The sequence below is a fragment of the Sphaeramia orbicularis genome, chromosome 21 (assembly GCF_902148855.1).
Source record: "Sphaeramia orbicularis chromosome 21, fSphaOr1.1, whole genome shotgun sequence".
NCBI lineage: Eukaryota > Metazoa > Chordata > Actinopteri > Kurtiformes > Apogonidae > Sphaeramia > Sphaeramia orbicularis.
This window is the reverse complement of record NC_043977.1, coordinates 41,805,363-41,829,535: the sequence shown is the minus strand read 5'-3', so window position 1 is coordinate 41,829,535 and position 24,173 is coordinate 41,805,363. Positions and strand designations below refer to the sequence as shown.

General features: G+C 38.6%; 1 protein-coding gene across 4 annotated transcripts in view; it reads left to right on the top strand.

Moving 5' to 3' along the window:
- The window catches only part of man1a2 (mannosidase, alpha, class 1A, member 2), a 197,137-nt gene that overhangs the window by 113,060 nt on the left and 59,904 nt on the right, over positions 1-24,173 (top strand). For all 4 annotated transcript variants that reach the window (XM_030125539.1, XM_030125540.1, XM_030125541.1 and 1 more), the window contains one exon: positions 2,216-2,296. In XM_030125539.1, coding sequence (XP_029981399.1) covers positions 2,216-2,296 — 81 coding nt within the window. The remainder of the gene's footprint in view (positions 1-2,215; positions 2,297-24,173) is intronic.

Below are 24,173 nucleotides of genomic sequence, written 5' to 3'. Positions count from 1 at the left end.
TCTAGTTTGGCCAATCCTGTCCAGTGAAAGCTGAAATGAGTTTTATTTATTCAGTCTGTCTGAAAGAAAATTGTCATTTTGACAGATTGTGCCAAATTAAAGTGTCCTACATCAGCAACCACTGCTGATGGCGTCATGGTGCTAAATCTGACTTGTTTTGCATTAGTGATAAGTAACCTGACAACATGATGAACATATGTATCATGTTTATTATAAACAGACTGATGGAGCCACTAGTGTCTGGAGAACTGTAAGTGATTTACTGCCAAGCTGAAGCTGGATGATGGAGGATGAGATTTCACCAGAGGGAGAAGGAAGATGCATATTGTGTGTTATCTTTGTTTACTAGGAGGTTCATGAGCTTTTTTGGGTGACATGAGAGGAGACATGAGACTAAAACTACACCAAAATGGCAATGTGACTGACTTAAGCTGTTGAAAAAATGAGCTGAAAAGCTTAGATGACACAACATGCAAATACTTCAGGAGAACAGCCATGGGAGACCGTGTTACAGTACTCCTTTAGTCCCACTTAGCCAGCCCCATCTCAACAGGACTGAAGGTGCTACTTCACTGCTGCTTCTTGTTTTCACTAGTAAGAGGTGCATAATTGTCGATAAGTGGAATGGAGTTGCTACACATTCTCAGCTGTGGGCTTTGGTAGTCTCATTTGTTCTCTTCTGCTAAGTGGAAGTGTGACACCCATTGTTAAAATCCAGTATACTGGTTTGGTCATGTGTTTGGCTTCATATCAAGCCAGTTGGAAGAATTTCATAGAAGTCCAACCCTAGTTTTTGGGTTTAGGTACAGCACCTAAGTTGTTTTAGGCACCACTTAAGCAAATGGCTGTAAAATCAATGTGGAGAGCATTAGAAGTAATGTTGAAATAGCAATGGTTAAAAATGTGAAGGAAAATGCTGGAACCTAGGCAGCACATGAGCTGTCCCAAAACAAGGAGAACATTTGTGCCAAGTAATAATGACATGATAAAAGCCAATAATGAACATACAGTCAACATAAGTAACATACAAACAATGAAATGAACATATTAAGCCTGTGCCTATGTTGCTGTTTTAGTGTGGGCGGGCCTGTATCAGGAAATAACAGAGAAGAAGAAGGTTGCATAAGATCATAGAGATTTTGTCTTTTGTGTGAACCTCCCATCCATGAAAAAATAAAGGAAGGTCCGCACAACCTGCGAGCTCCCAAACCATTTAATCAGCTCTGATGAAGGGCCTTGGCCTGAAACGTCACATAGCTGAATAAATGGTTTGGGAGCTCACAGGTTGTGCGGACCTTCCTTTATTTTTTTCATGGTTAATTTTTTGGGATCCTGCACACCTCCTATTTTGGATGTGCGTGTCGTTTACCTTTTTTCATGAACCTCCCATCCAAACATGTCAATGAATTTAGTTTAAAAATGACATCTGAATTACAGATGTTCACAAAAGTACTTGTGTTTTCTGTCACTGTCTTTGTGCTACCTCTCTTTTTCAAAAATACAAACACATGAACTTGAATTTCTTATGTACATTTATTTAAACAGGTTCACAAAGGTTGGTTTTCGTTGCCATTTGGAGTAATTGGTGCAAATTGCACCTAAAATCCTATCAACCCTAATTTGGCCCCTTAGAAAATCTGTGAGACAAGTAGTTGAATAATTACCTAATGAGGAGCATTGTACTGGAAAAAATGGATTTTCTTGTGATGTAGCCCCAATTATGTTTTGCTTTGCAAATAAGAAAATTTAGACCAGTGTACTTTCCCCTCACTGATAACATCCAGAGCTTTAGTCGGGGTAATGGCTCTGGGCTTAATTAGTGGAAGTAATATACATAATTGTGCATGCTGTGTTTATCCACAAATAGTTGACCTTTGCTTAAAATTCTTTACTTTTACAAGCTGTAACGTGTGTTTTGGGTTAAAAAAAAAATTGCTGAACTAGATTTTTCCGCACGGTAGTCAGCAGTTTGACAAACAAAAGTCTCTCCCTTTTATTCATTGTTGCCTTTTTTTTTTTTTATCGTAGTTAGATAATGTATAATTAACACCTTAAGAAAGTGATTAAACAAGGCACAATCTGTGCTGGAGCAAGGGGAAACACCTAAGATTTTACACCCAACACAAGATAATAACTGAAACGTTTCAGTGTAAGGAAATGATACATATGTAAATTCATTTCTAATATGTTTTTCTGTGCTGCTTTGTTTCCCCAGAATGCTGAGGTGTCTGTTTTTGAGGTCAATATTCGCTTCATAGGAGGACTGCTGGCTGCATACTACCTCTCTGGACAGGAGGTAAGCACTCGTCTGCATGTTTTTGAGACTATATTTGTCACACACTATATTTGCAACACTGGTGGGAGTCACTTAGGAAAGAGTTTGACTGTTTTTACCTTCATCCGCGGTGGCATCTGCTCACAAATTTGCCGGCCTCCGCTGTGCCTCGACTTGCAAATGAATCCGACAATGCTGGTTTCAGTGGCCTCAGTGTTTACTCCTATACAACAGTGCTCTGTAACCTGACTGTCTTTGTTGTATGCACATGCAGATCAGTTCAAGGACCATGACCAGTTAACACACTGAAATCTGATATCAGACGCATATTAAGTGAACAGCTGAACAAAAACTTCAAAGGCTCAAATACCTGAGCAATGGGCACCTAGGCTGACTGTGTGAGTGTTCAGTTTGTGCTGCAGTTGGCGGCTGACTGTGTGAGTGTTCAGTTTGTGCTGCAGTTGGCGGGAACTTTGAGAACAACAGTTATTTTTTTTGCAGAAATTGGAGATGGCAAAAATTAGAAATCGGAGTCCTATTGTGACAGCAGAGAAAGTGATGCAGAAATAACTGGCACTGGGGTTGCTTTGTGTTTTCTATTGCATTAATGATAGGGATAAAGGAAATGCTTGGCTTACAGAGCCTCCATCCTCTTCTTTTTTTGCCTGCCCCTACTCTTTTGTCAACATTGTCTCTAAATTTCCTCCCCTGTTTTATCTCCTCTGCCCCCTGTGAGACCATCAGGCAGATTTAGATTCTGGGTAAAGGAACTGGAAGATCCTGCTCTGTATCTCTCTCTATGTCTTTGTTTTCCTTTTCCTCATTGCTGCCCATCCCTTCTGCTCCAGCTTTCATGCCCAGCCAAGCAGCACTCTGGCTGTAATAGGAGCAAATACATCAGATATGGGCTCAGTACAACCCCCACATCTACTGTGTCTATTATAATTTTATGTGCTCTTTGTGAATCCTGGCCACCACATCTCTCAGAAGTCAGACATTTTGCTTAAAATAATGCCTTGTTTAGTATCTCTATGTCGCCCAATCTCTTTTGGAACCTTGGTGTGTTTGCACAAGGTGCCATAAAAACTGAAAAACGCTGCCATCACATAGTGTTATGAGGCAGCAGTGAGTGAACAAAATAATCAAAAATGTCTTTAAATGATAGAGCAACATACATCAGTGAGCGAGAGAAACAGCAGCTGCCAAGTCATTTGACATGGATATTAACAGACAATCTTACATGATGATGGATCTTACACTTGTGTTGTGTGTCATCGTTCTGCAGATAATGTGGATCCATGCAACATCACACTCCAATCTATGGATCTGCTGATTAGAAAAATGACTTCAGGTGTCTTTCTCACCTAACATTTACACGGAAACAACTTGAGTAGAGGCTTTACTAGCAGCAGTTTGGTGGACAATGACCTGTTTATAAATGACTGAGGTGTTTTAAAATCAACAAACTTCAGAAAAGGACCCACAATTCCCATCTACCAACAAGAACCCCTCTGCTGACAGTACATAGTACATTTATTTATTTAACTTATTTAGATTTATTTGTATCTTTATTTAGGTGGGACAGTGCACATTAATGAACACAATTATACATTCCATTTCAGTACAAACATGTAAATATGCTGGAGTTAGCGTCAATGCTAATTTTCATCCGCAGTCTCCACTTAATAAATAACACACATTAACACACATCTGGCCTATGTACACTAAAACCTGTAGTTTTTACAAACAGATGGATTGCATTTTTTTTTCTATTATATTATCTATTGTAAATAGTTCTGCAATTTTACCTTTTTCATTTTTAGCTTCTTGACTCTTGATAAGAGATTCATTCCACCGTGAAGAAATTACACAGTTGACAGCAGCAAACACAAAAATAAGAGGGGAAGACAGGCTGAGAATACACACTTCTGAAACAACAAATATAAAGGAAAAAAGGAAATCTGCTATTTATACAAGTATTTATATAGATTTAGATTTAAATTTAAATATTATATACATAGTTACCATATATTTGCACATGCACATGGTGTGATATGGGGTGGGGAGTTTACTGAGAACTGTTCTAAAGTCAAGTACAAGTCAAGGACTCACAGTACTTCATATATATATATATATATATATATATATATATATATATATATATATGTGTGTGTGTGTGTGTGTGTGTGTGTGTGTGTGTGTGTGTATACCTCCAGTTCAGTATTTATTTGTTGTACTTCTATCTCTTTCTCTTTTTATTGTATGTGCAGATATATCTGGACACATTCCAAATATTGTAAAATTTTCACCTGGAAATAAATCTGTTTCTCATTCTGTAGAACCAAGGTCACAGATGCAGCAGAGAAGCAACTGAAGCAGTCACTTTTAATTCAGTCATTAGATACAGTTGTGTATGAAGCAGTAGACAACACAGGTTTTACTTAACTTATTCAACAAGTCCAGGTTTTAAGCATTATTTTAATACCATAAGAGGAAACACCAATAATACTATTACCAACTGTACTGGAATATTGTGTTGTAATAGTTCAAATGGAGAAATTTATTAACTGTATCTAGTCCATCTGTGCTTTTTAGTGCTCTATCACAGTTCTAATCATGTATCGTGCTTAAAAGTTGAAAAGTTTCATTCATTCTGATTTCATCAATGATGATTTGCTTGGTTTTAATAATTGTGGAAAAAGAACACATGAAAGTACAACCACACTGAGAAGAAATGACAACCAAAAGAAGACAGAAGCAGATATTTTTCAGTTATGTTCCTCATGCTGTTCCTTTGCTAGCAGATTTTTCAGAATCAGAATAAATTCACACCTTAATGTTGGACAGTTGCAGACAGTACAGTTTTGTCAGAATAGCTTGAATTACTTTTGGTCAAAAATTTACATACCAGACTTAGTCTCGGAGACCACGCAATTGCTGACGGAAGCAGTTGGTGATGGGGGAAAAGAGGGATGGGGCAGGGGAGGGCCAAATTGAGAGACAATGATGGAAGAAGTGGATGAGGGGGTGGACGAACAACCATGACAAGGCTGCGAGGATGAGTGGAGGGTGTTTGGAGGTGATAGTTACAAAAAGAGAAGGGATGGCATGCTCTCGTAAAACTGAAGAGAGGGGAGTGGGAAATGAGGATGATAAATGGCTGAGAGTCAGGAAGTGAGAGTCATTCTTCATTCTCACTGGACATGTCCTTGAGCAAGGCACTTAACCCCTCCAACTGCTCCAGTCAACCAAAAGCAGAATAAATGGCTGATACGGGGCAGATCCCTGGGGGAAATTGTGTGTAACTGCATGAATATAAAGCAGTGACTGTAGAGTTGACTGGCAGAAGGAGATTTTAAAAAAGCAATCATCAACAGTAGCTGGACAGTGATGTATTCCATTCAGATGGTAGGATGCTACTGGGAGTGAGGCTTTGTCTCAGAGGGATGGTGAAGGATAGGTGTGAGGAAGGACGGGGGAGGGGTGTTGGGTAGAAACAGAGATGCTAGGGAGTGATTCTGAAGGGATGTAACTACGCAAGAGACAGAAGGCAGGCAATAGAAAGAGGAGGTTGTAATGATGCACAGGTTGACTCTACCGTTGGAGTTTCATAGTGTTGGTAATAGGACTCAAGTACAAGGCTTTTCTTTTTTGTTTTGTTTTGTTTTCTTTTCTTTTTGGACATTCTGTTTATTGGGTTGGGTTTTTTTTTTTTTTTTACATAAAAAAAAAAACGAAGAACATAGTTCTGTTGTTTGAGCCAAAAGTCAAACAAATAGACAAACAACATGCGGAACAAACCCCCCCTCCCCTGGCACACATCCCCTCCAGATTACAGGAAAGACAAAAATAAATAAATAAATACAAAGTAAATAAATACAAAATAGAAGTACAAAATTCCCACTTTAAATGTTACCAAAAAAATAAATAAATAAAATAAAATAATAATAGTAATAATAAGTCAAAACTGCTAAGGCACATATACTGTATAATACAATACTCAGTCAAGAGAAACATGACAGAATGTACTATAAACATAGATCAGAAAGAGTCCATGTCTTTTCAAATGTGTTAGAGGCTCCAGCTGAAGTCAATCCATTTTTTTCCAGTTTGAGAAGTACAAGGCTTTTCTAGAGAGGCTTTGATCGCAGTTTTCTTGTCCAATACCATGTTTTGTTTTGTTGGTTTTTTTTTTGTTTTTTTTTTATAGATGCATTGATGCATCTCTGTAAAATCTGTCCATTAGTCAGTATGCATTACATTTAAAATTTGCTAGTTTTTCAACAGTTCAACAGTATATCCACAAACCTGGCACAAACTTGCACTTTGGCAGCCAGAGGTCAAGGTCACTATCACTTCTAAGACATGTAATATATTATGAACACTTTGATGGATTTCTTCAAGTGTAGCATAAATGTTAATTCAGAGTCAAGGGTCAACTTGATGGGCTTTTGGTGGCCAAAGGTCAAGATTGCTGTTACTTCATCAAAGATGTTTTTGACCTTAAGTCAAGATTTTATAAACTAATGAAGGGAGACAAATATTTAGATTAGATTTTTGTTAATAAACTTTAAAGGAGTGGTATTTTGCTTTTTTTAAAAAAATGGAATTATGCATTTTAAAACATTTCCCTGTGGTCTACATAGACTGCAAATGCTATGCTTGGGTATGAATTCTTCATTAATTAAACTCCACAGGCCCGTCTTCAACCCTATTTCTGAGTATTGACACCATAAAGGTCGTTTTGATTTTTTCAATGCACATGAGCCAGTTCACGTCCCACCTCCTCCAGGTTGTTGTCTGTGCTGCTCTGTCCCATTCAACCATCAACTGAATATTTTAGGTAATCAGCTTGAAGTTTGGACATATTTTCAGTATGGACTACAACCGCTGCTGCTGACAAACAATTATGGCATAGTTGGAGAAATGTTCATCGGAAGTACAAATGTTGTGACATAGCTAGTTATAAAATGGAACAAATTAAGAAGGAATTAAAACAGGTTGTAGAAATCCACTCGATTTTTGGCAAAATTATATAAAGATACCTTGGCAGCACCTGGAGGGTTCAAATTCAAGCTCTTTAGCTTACCAGCCGACAGGCCATAAGCTATTGTGGTCATGCAGCGTCCAGCAGCGTCTGTCGGCGTCTGTCGTCTGTTACAAAAATTTCAATCGTCGTCTTCTCCGAAACTACAGTTCCGATTGACTTCAAACTTGGTATACAGCTTCTGTATGATGATGTCAACACAAGGTATTGAAATTATTTCGATCCGGATCTGATTCTGGATTTCGTGTGACTTTGAAAAATGTTCCCATTCTAACAGATAGGAAGTGGATTGTTCCAATAAATCAGTAAATATCAATGATATCAAGTTGGAATTTGAATTTTTTACAGATCGGATCGGAATATGACCAAAACATGGGCTATTTCTGTAATATAATAAATTTACAGAACTGGGTGATAATAAATGGCATCTGGATACATTTCCCAAAGCTTTTAATTTGGCCGGTAAGCTACAGGGCCATTGGTCCTATTTTTAACTGTTAGGGTCCAAATACACAAATATATGAACCAAAGATTAATATAAGTGGGTTTAGCAAATAATGACCCCTTTAACATCTGTTAAACAGTGTAGGTTGTTAGTGAGAGAACTGCACAGATTATGTACAAATGGACACGTCTAATTGATCCATTGGGTTATTTTCTTACCTGTCCCATGGGGTCTAAACTTTCTTACCTCTTAGTTTGATACAAATCAAATTTTCAGGTATTAACCCCCACCGCAAAATTAAATCTAAGAAATCCAGATCACCAGAATGGAATTTTTTTGTACCAATAAATCCAGTCGTACATTAACTACAGTATATTTTTCTTTATCTGACATGTTGCTGCTATGTCAACACCATAGCATCCTACTATATAATGCACGTTCTGTGTCTGTCCGATTGAAGTTGCAGCACAGGAGGGCGTTTGTACAGATTTTCCTCTGCCTTCACAGGCTATCGTACAATGGCACCGCGGGTACAATGCCGCTAGTTAACATTAATTTCCCTTTCACCACTGACAATGTTGGTGTTTATTGCATGATAGCTATGAAAAACTGTATTTGTGTGACTGTAGTGTCTTGTCCTGTGATGTTGTGTACATGTCAACAGTTGTGTGTAAATTTGACAGAATAAGACACGTTAAAAGGACTGAGTGGTTCCAGTCATTTATAGTTTGATCAGAGGACCTTTGAATCCAGGGACGGAAGGTCTTTTACCACCCACTTCATCTTTTTAGTGCAAGTGAAGCACAAATGAAAATGGATCCTCCCAACCACTTGTGTCACTGTAAAGATAATTACGTAATTCATCATCATATCGTCTGTTATGTGACATAATCTGTTCTCCTTCAAAAATAGAAGAAACACACATGAAGGCACACCAAAACCACAGAACAGGCTAGAAATAGATGACGGAGATGCCACAAAAAGGCTGCCTTGTCATGTTTAAGGTTGTTTTATCACTTTTCAAGCGCTGACATTCTAATGCTGGCTGCACTCTCCTGAATTCAGAGTGGATTCATTATTAGCTTCACCTGCTGAATTATGGGAAAACACAAAAGAAGACGGCTATGCAGACCATGAAAAAAATGGATGCTACTTATAAGCAAATTAGCACTAAATATGACAAGTAAAAGAAAACGAAGGCGACAGGCTTTTGTTCTAGTGGACGAGAATGTTTAAACCTCCAGACAGCTTCAGTAAAGTGCCTTTATAAGAATAAATGTAATCTGGGAAAATAGTCGAGAACCAATTGACGTGGACACGGCACACAAATGAAGATTAAAAAAAGTCTCCTGAAGTGTGGTTTCCAATGCACGAAACACAAATGATACAAAATGAGACTGTCAAAAGAGAAGGAGATAGTATAAGGACAAAAACAGGAGAGTTTTAAGGGGACAAATATGAGGGAAATGTAAATTATAGACGAGGGGAAGCAGCTGACAGTGAATCAGAGGAGAATTCAGAGATCAGCGTTCAGGAGGAGGAGGCGTTGGTCTGGGATAGATGAAGCCCAGCAGCAGTGATGGATTGTGTTTACTCCTCTGCCTGTCCTCAGCTTTATTCTTTTATTCTCTCCTTCTGTTTCTACTTCATTCTCTAATGTCTTCACCACCTTTTCTTCTGTTTTCACACTTTGTCTTCTGTTGTGCTCTTTTCGCCACCTGTCCACTTGGATCCAATTGGATCACCCCCCCGCCCCCCCCGCCCCCCGCCGCTAATTTTTTTTTCCATTTCGTATTCTATCCCAGTCTCATTTTCTGCTGATTTTCCTCTCTCTGTTTTGTCAAGAGTCTGATGAAACAGCTTTCACATTAACTCTGTAAAATGGAGCTGTTCTGTGCTGGAGCTGAAGTCGCATTAATGAAATCTATTGTGTTTTTGCCAAATCCTCATACTTAGGTCACCATTAGAGCAATTAATTAGTCAATCTCAAACTGAATAACAAACCAACCATGAAAGTAGGTGATTCTCTCTGTTTCTTTTCTCAACTCTTTTCTCCCTCAAAATAATTCCACTTGTGAAGCCAGCCAGTTAGTATTTCAGCCAAGTTCAAATAGTGATCCTCCTTTTTGCATTATTTTATTGGCCAAACCCCTACACCCAAAAAAAAAAAAAAAAACCCCAAGAAACAACAGAAAAATCCAAAACTATAGGTACGAATTCATTTCCATTTAAAGCAGAGGAAGTAGAGGGGGCTTCTTCATCTTCTGTACACAGTGATTGATGAATCTATAGCCTCATCAGCTTGTTTCTCCACACAGAGAAACTTGACAAGAACAGATTTGCTTCAATCAGCTCTGGGACGGAAAAACTCTTCTAATCAGACACCGTGTTTTGATGTATTGCTTTTCCTGTAGGAGCTATTTCGACTTTTTGCTGTTTCTTTTTTCTTTTTTTTTTTTACTTTTACACTTAAAGTTTGTCCTGCCAATACCGGTGCCTCATTAGCACATTGTTGTGTTTACCTTCTCATTTTTCTTCCTCCAAATGATAGGAACTTTGCAGCTGTTATATTTAATGAATGTTCACTTTTCTGTCAAGCATTTGTGAAACCATATGAGCTCTCCTGTGTCCATTTACAGTAGTCTGTTTTTTATTACAGTTAGCCCACATTTCTCTCGTGAAATAGTCAGTTTTATAAGAGGGACACTTCAGAATGGTTAAAGACTGTGCACTGTACTTCCATATGCAGATATAATTTTAGATATAGTAGCAAAAACAAGAGGCTGATGCTTCATGCTGTTATCACATTTATTAGCCTTAACCCATTGTGCTTGATTCATTTCTCCCCGTCGCCATTCTTTTCAGTCCCCCTTCGCGTCTACATTCACTTCAAGGCTCATTTCCTCGCATCTTTTTATCATCCCTACTACTAAAATCTTTTAGACTCTCTCGCCCATTTGCAACTAAAGTGCAGTAGTGCTTAAGTGAGCATGGAGTTTGCAGTGTGCAATGGTGTATATAGTAGATTTGAGTGGATTTGTGACAAACGGATCGCACTCAGTCATTTTCTGTGTTGGAAGAACGCCACAGGAAAGATACTCAAAGTATGGAGAGAAGAATAATATGTGAGCACATGATGGAAAATGGCTATTATCAGATTGGTTTGGTTCCCTACTTGGACGCAACAAAGAGAGGTGAAAACAGAAGGGTGGGATGAGGACCGTTGTGGCTGAAAATACGGCGCAAGGACAAGAAGAACTGGAAAATGAATCGAGGAAGGCAGTGATGAAGTGAGGAATAAAGGAAGGTAGAGCTCTATTCATCAGTTTAGAGAGGACATTGCACCTAACTAGCACTCTGTATTTATACCTTTTGCCTTTGGATACAAATAACAAACTTAAGGAAAATGGAAAGAAGGGGTAAGGGTGAACAGAGTTGTATAGCTTTCTCTTTACACCATGTAACTTTGGTGAACTTCATCCCCTTTCAGTTTCAAAAGAAGGAAACTGTCACGACCATGACGATTTGAGTGAGGAACAGCAGATTGTGCAGAGAAGGGAGAAGGTCAGGGGAGCACGCCGAGCCTTGTAATGTCGGATAATGAGATGAGAGGCTCCAAACGGAAAGCTGCCGACTCTGCAGGCATAAAGGCTACAGCATAACCACGCTGTGGATGGATACAGGGTGATAGAAATGGGAAGCAAATGAAGGGGTAGAGAGAAGATGGTAGGGCGAAGTAGTGTGGCATGGATGATGATGGTGATAGAGGTACACCAGAATGGATAAGGAGGTATCCGCTTGTTAAGCCGTGACGTCTTTTCCTGCTGCTGGGTCCGTTACTGTTCATTACTCTGCATTCAAACCGCTGCGGTACTATACCCCCCAAGTTCATAAAATACATCCATGTGTCATTCTACCACTTTACATGTGATGATAAAGAGCACAGGATGTGGATGAAGTTAAGTAAAGTTACAAGTTTTGAATGAATGAGGAAGAAAAACTAAAGTTGAGTTCCCACAGCATCTGCCAAACTGGAACTTTGTGGATTCCCCTGATACAAATATGGCTTTTATGAAGTTTTTCACATCTTCATGTCATGTTTTGTTTGTCGGCCCCTTTATCTCGGCTGCCCAGTTCAGGAGAAGGTAAATAAAGTAATGATTTATGTCAATACACAGCTGAACATGAAGTGAAGCGATGCACTGGTGTCAACGGACCAGGAGCTTAAATCCTATTTTCAACCCCTAAAATCACAACCTACTGCAGGTAAAGTACTGACTATTTATTTAGCCCCTTCTGAACCCTAACTGGTTCCCCTATAATGAAAGAACCTACATTAATGGGCATACAGACTCCACTGCTGTTGACTATTTAGCTTTTATTAGTTCCTCAGCCTTTTGTTGTAATATAATGACATTAGGAAAGACATTTACTAAAGGCCTGGGGTTAGCTACTGTTTCAGTGGAGGGGGGCCTGAGCATTATTTCTTGCTTTGTCAGCCATCTTGTGTGAGCTTTTGGAGTGGACTTTGGTGCCCCGTACACATGACAACGAATTATATCAATATGCAAAAATTTAATATTGTTTCGGCACAGAGCGGAAAAATCTCACAACACCGCCTTGTGTTGCCGTATGGATATGCAAAACACCACTTTTTGGAAACGATGATGCCATAGTACCACATGACCAGAAGAAGAAAACCCCCGACGTAACAACAACGATAGCGGATTACAGAGTTTTGTTTGTGCTGCAGGCGCTGCTAAATTTATTAGCACTACTCATGCACATGCTCACTGCATTCTTCCGTGATTTCAGTGTATCCTGTGACTCTGTCGGTGTTTGTGTACCGTTTCTTCTTGAACGCAGATATTTCTTGAAATGATACGTGTATGGATGTGAAACTTTTAGAATTCCCAAAAGAAAAATACCACGAGGGTTTTCGTTTGAACGTAGTCTGGGTTTCATGGGATTTTGCTCCTTGAGAATTATTCCACATATTTTACTTCACTATAAGGTACTTTAAGGGGTCCAAAGGGTGGCCATGTTCTGAATTTGACATCATGATGTTAGTAGAGAACTGACTGACAACACATCTTAACATCTCATCACAAAATCTAGTTTATTTAGTTATTTTGAAAAACACATATATAGCCTGTCTTCAGTTAGTCCACTGCTGTTTGCTTTTATGGAAGTGAACAGACATTTTTGGAGCATCTGGTGTTTTGTCTTTCATTAGTTTGAGTTTCCATAATAATTTCACATGTAAACAAAGATTTTAAAAGACTTGTGACTATGGTGAGCAAAAACATGATAGGGAAAGGCTCACAACATGGTTTGTGTTGTATGGTGAAATGGAAAAAAAAAAAAAAAAAAAGTCTGAACTCACCGGAGTTTATGTACAGTTGTGTTCATAAGTTTACATACCCTGACAGAATGCGCATGGGACAGTCTTAGATGTTCCAACATGACAGTGACCCAAAACACAAGGCCAAGTCAACCTGTCATTAGCTACGGCAGAAAAAAGTGAAGGTGAAGGAGTGGCCATCTCAGTCTCCTGACCTCAGTATCATTGAGCCACTTTGGGGAGATCTCAAACATACAGTTCATGCAAGAAAACCCCAAAGCTTAAAGGAACTGAAGGTGTTTTGCCAAGAAGAATGGGCAGCTTTACCATCTAAGAAAATTAAGTGCTTCATCCACAACTACCACAAAAGACTTGAAGCTGTCATTGATGTTAAAGGGGCCAATACAGAGGATTAAGAACTAGGGTATGTAAACTGTTGATCAGGGTCATTTGGGTAGTTTCTGTTGTCAGTATGATTTAAAAAGGACAAACACATTTGTTTGATAATAAATGGCTTCACCCAACCACTAACCACGAGTGAAAGAAAAGTTTTTGTATTATCATTCATATTCTCTGAAAACTGGCCAAATAATCACAAATTCTGCTAGAGTATGTAAACTTATGAGCACAACTGTACACCAGGTTTCACTAAGTTTAGTTCCATTTGACTGAGGTCCATCACCTCCTTATTTTTCTGTAGATGGTCCAGATTTTCCACACCTCTACATCTAGGCTCTCACCCAAACTCTGCACCTTTTTCTCCTTTTTTATAAGTTTGTTTTCATGACATAATGCTTGCAGTCAAACTAGTGATAGATGTTCTGGTCACAGATGAGGCTACACCATCTACTGACAGAATGTCTAGTCATTGCAAACCAGACATTTAGTTTGTTGTTTAGTGGAGTAGCTCAGTGGTTAAGTTTGTGCTCCTCTTTGACCGTCAAACACTGAAATCTGCTCCAGTCGGTGGAAGTGTTATCTGTATGTGTTGTGTCTCGTCTTAGAATGTGTCACTCATGTATGTGTCCAGCTCAAAAGTCCCAGGAGAGAGGAGAGAAATTAATGGGCAAATGTAGGATTGGGACACAGAAGCAAAATGGGTGAGAAAAGATGGAGTAAGACTGAATCCAGAAGATGACAAAAAAAATGTGAAAGGAGAAAAGGGAAGGAGATGACAGATGGAGATGAAATAGCAGACGGCAGAATTACACAGAAAAAAATCAGAAGCATGGGGTGCAGAGGCAGAAAACACATTAAAGTGGGGAGATGGATAGCAGACATGGTGAAACAAAATGTGTGATAGATTTCAGACAAATAACAAGAAGGTTACGTGTTTTTTTGTTTTTTTTTCTGTTTCTGCCTTCACCACGTCACCAAGAGTCTTGATTTATGTCCTCTTTCTCCCAAGGCATTTAGTTTTCTCACTCCCTTTTTTCCCCTCAAAGTCCTGTCAGTTTTGCTATTTAATCTCTTTTTCACAAACTCAACCTTCTTTCCTCTCACTCTGTTGGACTGAGCTTTGATTTAGAGCTAAGTTGTCTGCTGTCCAGGAGTTGGTGACTGCAGTTTATCTCCTGGCTGTTTGTTTGATCATACCGGGGAGCATTTGACTCTGCCTCATTGAACGTATCAAACAAATGTGGGGCATCCTCTGACTTTACTGCCTGGACTGACATGGTTTCCCAGCAGGAATGCAGGGAGATGCATTGAGCGAAGGGAAAGAGATACAGGCTAGCATTGTGACGCTGTGAATGAGCTCACTCTGCTGTGCCAAATGTGACTCGACTCTAAGGGGACACATAAAACATTTGGGGCAGTGTTTATACTCTGGAGTGTTAGAAGGGGAGTACACCTACCTGTACCCTCTGAGGAATTCAGACTTGTAATTTACAAAATAAATAGAAAACTGTCAGTGTGTGTACAGCGCCTATCAATCCAAACCAGGCTTTTCTTTCTTAAACTGGCTTGGGTTTATTGTCACAAACTTATAGTTTAGTGTCAAGACAATTTTTACCTTATTGTATGTATGTATGTATATATGCATGTATATATATAAGTTCCTGTATAATAAACACCTTGATGCATTAGTTTTGACATTGTATGTTGACAGAACTTCCATTGATTCATGTTCTGAACCACTGTAGTCCTTGTGAGGGTCCCATGGGTGCCAGAGCCTAACTGGGTACCTATGGGTGAAGGTGGGGTACATCCTGGACATGTTACCAGTTCATCATAGTTCTGACATATACAGACAAACAGCCATTCACACACCTATTCACACCTATGGGTGATTGTAACCTATTAAGGTGCATGTCTTTTGGTGGTGGGGGGGGCAGCTGGAGTACCTAGAGAGAACCCACACAGACATGGGGAGAACATGCAAACTCCACACATAAAGGCCCTACTTACTGTGAGGTGATTGTACTAACCACTGCACCACTATGCGGCCCTATTGGGAGAACTTAAACTAGTCCCTTTTGTATTCCCCCCCCCCCCCCCCCCCCCCCCCAAAAAAAAAAAAAAAAAAAAAAAGATATTCCCTAAGGTTTTAAGTCTTCTTGGAAAATCATTTCCAGGGTTTTCCCCCCAATTCTCTGTAGGGCTTAAGTGCTATGGTGAGTTTTTGTTTTTGTTCGTGTGCTAAAAAATACATATTTTTACATAGTTTTGGAACTATATCAGAATTTTCCCTAGGTTTCTTGGAGCATTCAGTTCTGTTGTAGATGTAGCTGCAGTGTAGGGATAATATATGGGGGGGAAATATGGTGACATTTAACTAAAAACTCACTATATTGACAGAATTTAGTAAAAACCACAGGTTTTCAAATTACATTCAGACATAAGCAAGAAAAGTGTGGAACAGATTTGTGCAGTCATTAAAGCAAGTGCAGTGTACTGAAGTGTTCATTCATCTTTTTGAAGATGAAAAAATAGTAATTTTCAGATTTAAAAAAAAAAACTAACAGCAAAGTCACTACAAACACATCTTTTTCTTTTTATTTGCATTTTTAAATAATTACTCAGCTTTGTACAGGGTAACATTGATAGCCTTTATCAAACATCACACTGCTGCCACAAGGACACTCATGTCTGGCATATTATTATAAACTGTCGCATTATTGGTGTCCTTAATTATAAGTGATAAAAGTGTCAAAACAAAAAAGCATACTCTACATTTTCATTTAGTCATAATGTATGCCGTATGCAAAGGAACATTCAAAGCTATGTATCTTTGACATGTGTTAAATGTAACAGACAAAAAGCCAAAGATGACTTAATAAAAGAAATGCAATGCATAATCTGACTGTGGCTTGCATTTTCAACTCTTCCCAGTAAAAGCAGCTCATATTTAGGCCACCCCGGTTGTTTCTAGCAACAGTCGTCTAGCCTCCCCTGGGACTTCTTCTCCCTTTGCAGATATTGCTGTGATGACATGCTCAGTAACTGGCTGTTGCTGTGCCAGCAGGCAGGCACACACACACTGAGAAAATGAGGAAAACCAAGATGGTGTGACAAAAAGGAGAGAAATTTTAATTTTATCACAGCCTTGTGACTTCCACTCTTCAAATAAATGGCTTACCAGGCTCATGCAAGCAAGTTCCAATGAGTGAAAAATTACAGGCTAACTGTCATGCTTAAATTGTATTAATTTGATTCCTACACAGTGCAAGTGTACAAACTCACAGTGAGAGGAGATTTGGGGTGTGAAAGTGGGGCTGAAGGACAGGATTAAGCCAGAGTTGTTAAAGAAGAGAGGAATGGGTATGGAGGAGGAAATGGACGCAGAGGAAGAGTGAGGGATTATAGTAACAGATATGACAAGCAGAAAGATGTGAGGAAATGGACCATGCATTGAATAGAGGAGAAAAGAAGGAACAGTGGCTAAGAAAATTAATATAATGAGGGAGAGAAGAAATGATTTAGAGGGGGAAATGAAGGAAGAGATGTCTCATGGATTAATAGTGAACACATGCATGTGAGCTGGCAGTCGAGGTAAAAAGTTCTACTTTGTATCGGCTGAAGAACTGTTGCACTCGGTCTCCATGACCAAGAGGAATTTATCGTATAATGTAGTAATAAAGTTTAATAGAAATAGGATCAAATACTCAATTAAAGTTTGACTTCATCCACTCTACCCACTGCACAATTGTGAGAAAAGGGTGACAGGAGCCAGAGAGGAGGATGAGGAGGTATGGAACAGTGAAATAGGAGTTCAGGAACACCAACAGGACAGTGAAGGCAGAACCATATGAGAGTTAGTTTGGGTTGGACTATTTGCTTTTGTCACTCAACAAAGGCTCATGTCTGCATTTAGAGTAATTTCACCTCTTTTTCCTGCCAATTTTGCAACAGGGAATTGAAGCCCTGAGGTGCTCATGAATCCATCCGATTTTCCTGACAAATATTCTGTAGCCTGTACTGTTGTGGGACTTCGTTTTCATATATTGTTTCACACTCAACCCCATAAACAAATTGACTAATTGATCAAATGAGCAATGAAGGCAGGACTGCTCAACAAGACTTAAAAACAGGAAATGGCATGTTTAGTCCTTGTCACCTATAAAATGTTTTTGTTTTGTCAGGTTTTACGCGTGTTATGACCAGGTATTGATGTTTTTCATCAGTGAAGTCATATAATTCACTTTACAGCTCAGAAGATATATTTTAGAGTTTAAATTGAGAAACATTTTCCACTTCTGATGCTTTAATTTGGGTTTCTGATGGCACTGATTCCTATACCTTTTTTTTTTTTTTTCATTGCATCATAAGGTTTGCTTCACCTCTTCAGTGCACTTGTGATCTATTTCAGTGCTCATTTGTAACAAGACAAGCAGAGACTGAATATTTTGATTTTATTAATTTCTTAGTGCGATACATATTTAAACTAGTTGAGATTTATTAGATCATATGATACGGTAAATCATAAAAATATAAAAACTAAACTAATCTGCATGGTTGACTTCAATCCAGTATCTGAGTCAACTACATCAGTGTCTGCACCTGAAACCAGTGCCCAACACTGTGCATTAAGCCTAAGCATAACGTTGTGTAATCATAAGTCACCATTCTATGCGTGCAATGTGCTGCATATTCTTTTGAGGTTGTCCCAGATTTTTACTTTACTTAATGTTTCCTTGAAAAAAAATGAGCTCTGTTCTATTTTCAGCTCTCCTTAGGGAAAAAGAAGCCAGGATTGTATAGAGCACTAACGCCAGATACAGTATGTACGATAAAAGAGCACTATATCCAATGACACGCGATGCTGCATAACTGGCAATGCTGATGGCCAACAGTTTAATGTGGTGAAATGGCAATAACCACAGTGATCGTGAAAGCTTATTTCATGATGGTCTTTGGGTTTTCTCCATGGCAGCACATCGGTGTGTCTCATATCTTTGATGCCAGTCAGTGCTAAACAATATGATCAAATGGATGAACTGATGGTGAAGTGGCATAACAAAGTGTGAAATAATGACGTACAGTAACCACACAGACACAGCGGGTGACTTAATCCTGTCTCTCCTGCTGGCCCTCGGGGTCCTTCTTACCAAGCAGGCTCATTCAGCACATTTCACAGTCTACCCCTTAATCCCTTTAGGAGGCTCCATTACATGTCAACAGTGGCCCACTCCTTACACCAGAGACTGTGTGTTTGCTTGTGTACGGCAATGTGTGTGTATGTGTGTGCGCTTCGACATTACTGCAGTGTGAATGTTGATCTTATTAAGTAAATTAAGCAAGTATTTAGTATCAACCCAATATTTTGTCCCGTTTTTTACACAGTGCATTTTTTGCAGGCTTTTCAATCTGTTGAGACTTAGTTAAAACACAGTGAGGAGACTATTAAATATTACCTGGATTTAGTGCATTAGATACTATAGCTGTTCATGGGCCTGGCCAAGCAAGTAACGGAGTGAGAAAGCACTGTGCGGCAAAACCATCATTCCATATCTGTTTTTAAAAATGAATTTGGCAGCAACCATAATAGCTCAAATTGTAGGAGTACTTTAACATGCCATTAAGGAATAATAACCAAATATTTAATAAAAACATGAATTCATCATCATTGACAAAGAAACGAAGTAAGGAAAAATATACAGCAGTTTTTCAAGGTTTGGAAAAAATGCCAAAAAGTGCTGTTCTTCAAGGAAAGTGTATTTAGCATACCACCCTTTTCTTAATGTATGAGAGTGCATTATATCCAAAAATGAAACTGATATTGTTTTCATTTTAGTTTTAAAAGACATTAATTCATGATAACACAGTGAGAATCTAAAAAAGTAATGGAGTGAGGTGTTGGTTCAGTGTGATGCACCATAATAATAATTAAAGATATTATTAAGATACTGATAAAATTATCAGTCTTTGGCCACATGTTTCATTACTATATTCAATACACATCTTTCTGCTGTTTTTTTTTTTTTTTTTAAACAATAAATAACATTCAAAATCACTATACTATTTGATTATTATGAAATATAAGATTAGACAGGCATGCATTTTGAACATATTTATTTACACATTGCTATTTACATTCTGAATTTATGATGTATAAATTCATTTACAGCCTTTACTGTTTTTAATTTACACTGCATTCTCATATATTTTCTTATATATCCAGTTGTAATTCTGGTACTAATTAAATAAATACAGTTTTAGAAACTAGAGATATATGTCTTTCATGCTGAGTTGTCAAAAATATTTTTTTTTAGAGAAAAACAAAATTGACCCTGATGTTCACTTTGGCTTGGCCAGGCCCTCATACAGGTGTTAAAACACAAGCACAGAACAGACATCGAGGTGCAAGACAATCTACACGTCTTCCAGCATCATCCAGACTTTCATAAGTGGTCTTTTGAAAGGCGGAATAAAGTTAGAGGATTAGTTAAATAGCAGTTGCAGTGAAATCTGATTGCTTCAGGCTGAATACATGGAGTATCATTATAATTCACTGCATACACTTGTATAGTTGGATTGAGGATATGCAGTGCCCTTAAGACAAAGTTTATTTCAGAAGCATCTCACATGTAAGTCCTCAGCAAGTTAACTACATACTTCAGCTTATTTTGTGTCTGAGTCTCTCACACTATGGTGAGTATAAATGATGCAGAGAAGATAGAAGAACCACATGTGTCTTTGAGATCAGTGATGTGAGAATTCGCTTTCTGAGTGAACCTCAAAAGCAATGATGAGCATGTGGTGGATCAGATGAGGACAAAACAATAATATATAGGCTGACACTTCAATTGCAATTTGAGTAATTGTTCCACCTTTACTCCACACCAGCAAGAGTGTTTTCCTTCACTTGGTTCCTTGTCTTTGTTGTGGAGCATTGACCTTAACTATGCTTAAATATACCGTAATTTCTGGTCTATAAGCCGCTACTTTTTTCCACACACTGTGAACCCACGGCTCAAAAATGATGTGGCTAATTTATGTTTTCCGGGCTAACGGTCGATTTGGCTATCGAAGAAGGAAATAGAGTTGCTTCACGTAAGCATGGCATCAATGAATCGATAGTGAGACGTTGGAGACGGGGTGGGTGCGGCTTGTAGTCAGGTACAGCCAAGAATCCAGAAAGTGTGGTAGCTGTTGTGGAACGAAGTGAATCTGTTTTATTAGTTTTATTAGTATTTGATTTAATTTGTATTAACCAGAACCTCCGCAAACATAACCTCCGGTGGAGGTTATGTTTTCATCGGGGTTTGTCTGTATGTCCGTCTGTCTGTTAGCAAGATAACTCAAAAAGTTATGGATGGATTTTCAGGAAATTTTCAGGAAATGTTGATGCTGGCACAAGGAACAAAGGATTAAATTTTGGTGGTGATTGGGGGGAGGGGGGGGGGGGGGGGGGCTGTTCGTCTGTCTGTTAGCAATATATCTCAAAAAGTTATGTACGGATTTGGATGAAATTTTCAGGAAATGTTGATACTAGCACAAAACAAATGACTGCATTTTGGTGGTGATGGGGGGGGGGACTGATCTGCCTTGCCTGCGCTCTTCGAGTGCTTTTCGAGTTTTTATTCTTACTACAGTGGTTTCTACTATAACATGAGATGTTTTTCAGCTGTGTAGTCCAGTGTTTTCCAAATTTTGTTGGCTTAAGGTGTTTCCTTAGCATTCAAATGTATAAAAATGCATCCCAAATGACCATAGATCTATATTTTTCACTATTTCATTATCTAAAGACTGTCTCTGAAAGTGTCTATCATGTTATTATTATTATTTTTTTTAACATCATCTGTCCTTTTTGTCCTCTTACTGAGTTGCTGAGGTCAACATTTATCAGCTCCTCCAAAGAATACTTTTCTTGCGTTTTTTAGGAAAATTAATTCATATGTCATATTACTGTCATGCATTTTACTCTTGATTATTGCCCCCCCCCAAAAAAACAAAACAAAAAAAACCAAAACAAAACAAGAAAAGCACTTGGAGAGCGCCGACCTCCGCCAAGGTAGATCAGTCCCCCTCCCAAATCACCACCAAAATGTAATCATTTGTTCCTTGTGCTAGTATCAACATTTCCTTAAAATTTCATCCAAATCTGTCCATAACTTTTGGAGTTATCTTGCTAACAGACAGACAAACAAACTGAAAAACAAACCCTGATGAAAACATCACCTCCGCTGTTTCTTGGCGGCGGTAACAAAACAAAAAAACACAGCTTCACAACCTATTTAGGGCCCCAACCATAAGTGTGGAAAAACAGTTCTGGCAAATTGTAACCCATAGTCTTTTGTCTTTATCAGCCTGACATAAAAGCGTGACAGCATTTCCATTGTATTCCCTACAGGCTTTATCAGTTACCAGTCACATGTATGTTCAAGGTTTCATGTGTTCTTTCTACATGTACACACTTTCTTTCCTCATATCCATCACAGCCTGCTCTGCTCATACTGACTTCAGTCTGTACCAGCTGCTCCTGCTTACAAATGATGTCCTCATGTGTAATAACTGGATCATTGGCTGAGTTTGGGACGTGTTTGAGAGGCGGATTACAGCTCTCTCTGTCCCTGGGACGTAACATTGATGTACCATTTGGCAGGCACTTACATCCAAAGCGCCTTACGGGACCATTGGACACAGTTTTCTCATGGCCGGTCCCAGCAGAAATCAAACCTCTAACCCTGGCAATGTCTGTGTCATTCTCCATCATGAGGGCAACAAAAACAGCCCAGGCCCTCTCCACCCTCCACCAGCCCATTCCTACCATCTCCACACTCTTCCATGCCTAAATCTGCTGTCTGGGAATTTAGCCCATCGAAACAAACAACTCAAAGCCTCGGGCCACTGCTAATCCTGAAAGAGGAAGAGAATGGACAAAAGACTGGTAGAGAGAAAGAGACTGAATAGGAACTGTGTTGAAACATGTTTGGGCAGTGTCTGTTGATTTCCATCCATTTACATTTTTAACACAAATAATAAGCCTAGCATTAAAAACCCCTAAAGGAGTGATATTTTGCTTTTTTAAATGGAATTATGCATTTTAAAACATTTCCCTGTGGTCTACACAAGCTGTAAATGCTATGCTTGGGTCTGAATTCTTCGTTAATTCAACTCCACAGGTCCATCTTCAATCCTATTTCTGAGTAATGACACCAGAAAGGTAGTTTTGAGCGCTGGCCCTTTAAATGCAAATGAGCCACATCATGCCCCACCCCCTCCAGGTCACTGGCTGTGCTGCTCTGTCCTGTTCAACCAACAACTGAATGTTTTAGGTAATCAGCTCTAAGTTTGGACATATTTTCAGTTTTGATGACAACCGCTGCTGCTGACAAACAATTACAACGTACTCTGAGAAATATTTGTCAGAAGTCTTGACCTTACATGCGCAAATGTTGTGACGTAACTAGTTATAGACGCAACAAATTAAGAAGGAATTAAAACGGGTTGTAGAAATCCACTTGATTTTTGCCAAAATGACTATAAAGATAGCTTTGCAGCACCTGGAGGGTTCAAATGCAAACTTTTTGAACTATTAGGTTCCAAATACACAAATACACTGCAAAAATCAAAATCTTACCAAGTGTATTTTTCGCATTTCTAGTCAAAATATCTTGCCACACTTAAAATAAGACATAATCACCTAAAGAGTAACTTTTCAGTGAGATATAAGAACTTATTTTTAGACAATAGATCTTGAAAATTTTATTTCAAGAAATCTTACCAAGATAATTTTCACTTGTTCTATTGGCAGATTTATTTTTACTTAATTCAAGATATTTTTGCTTAATTCAAGCAAAAAATATCTGCCAGTAGAACAAGTGAAAATTGTCTTGGTAAGATTTTTTTGAAATAAGATTTTCAAGATCTATTGTCTAAAAATAAGTTCTTATATCTCACTGAAAAGTTACTCTTTAGGTGATTATGTTTTATTTAAAATGTGATGAGATATGTGGACTAGAAATGAGAAAAATACACTTGGTAAGATTTTGATTTTTTTTTCCAGTGTAAATGTACCAAAGACTAATAAAAGTGGGTTCAGCAAAATATGACCCCTCTAAGATACATGTTTTGATTAATATCAAAAGTGTGGGCACCCTCTGGAAGACAAAACATGTTATAGCGTGCTTCCCTTGGTACTTCCACGTAGCACACTGTGTACAGTATGTACTGTCTGGCCTAGTACATGTCTTTTACATGTGCTTCATCTCTTCTACATTTGACCACAGTTGCTGCCCACCAGAATTTGTGTTGGCCTTTTCTTGCTCTCATAAATATTCAGTGTGAAAGAAACCAGCCTTCTGTATCTACTCCAGGCAGTGATGGTGCATTTTGGCAGGTGGTTTTTGGATGTTCCAGGTCAAGGTCAGAACAAATTGCCCAAATTTTCAGAATCATGTCTCATTTAGAGAAGCTTCCTCAGCTACTTCCATTGTCAGTAATGTGTTTTATATATATGTGTGTTGTTTTTGTTTTTTTTACCACTTAGCTGATTGGGCCAGTGAGTTTGTAGATTTACTAGCCTGACATGACATTTTATTTGCCATATGAATGTTTGGATCTCCTCTCAAAATAATTGAAGCTAAGATATATAATATAAATACCTTGCTACAGTTGC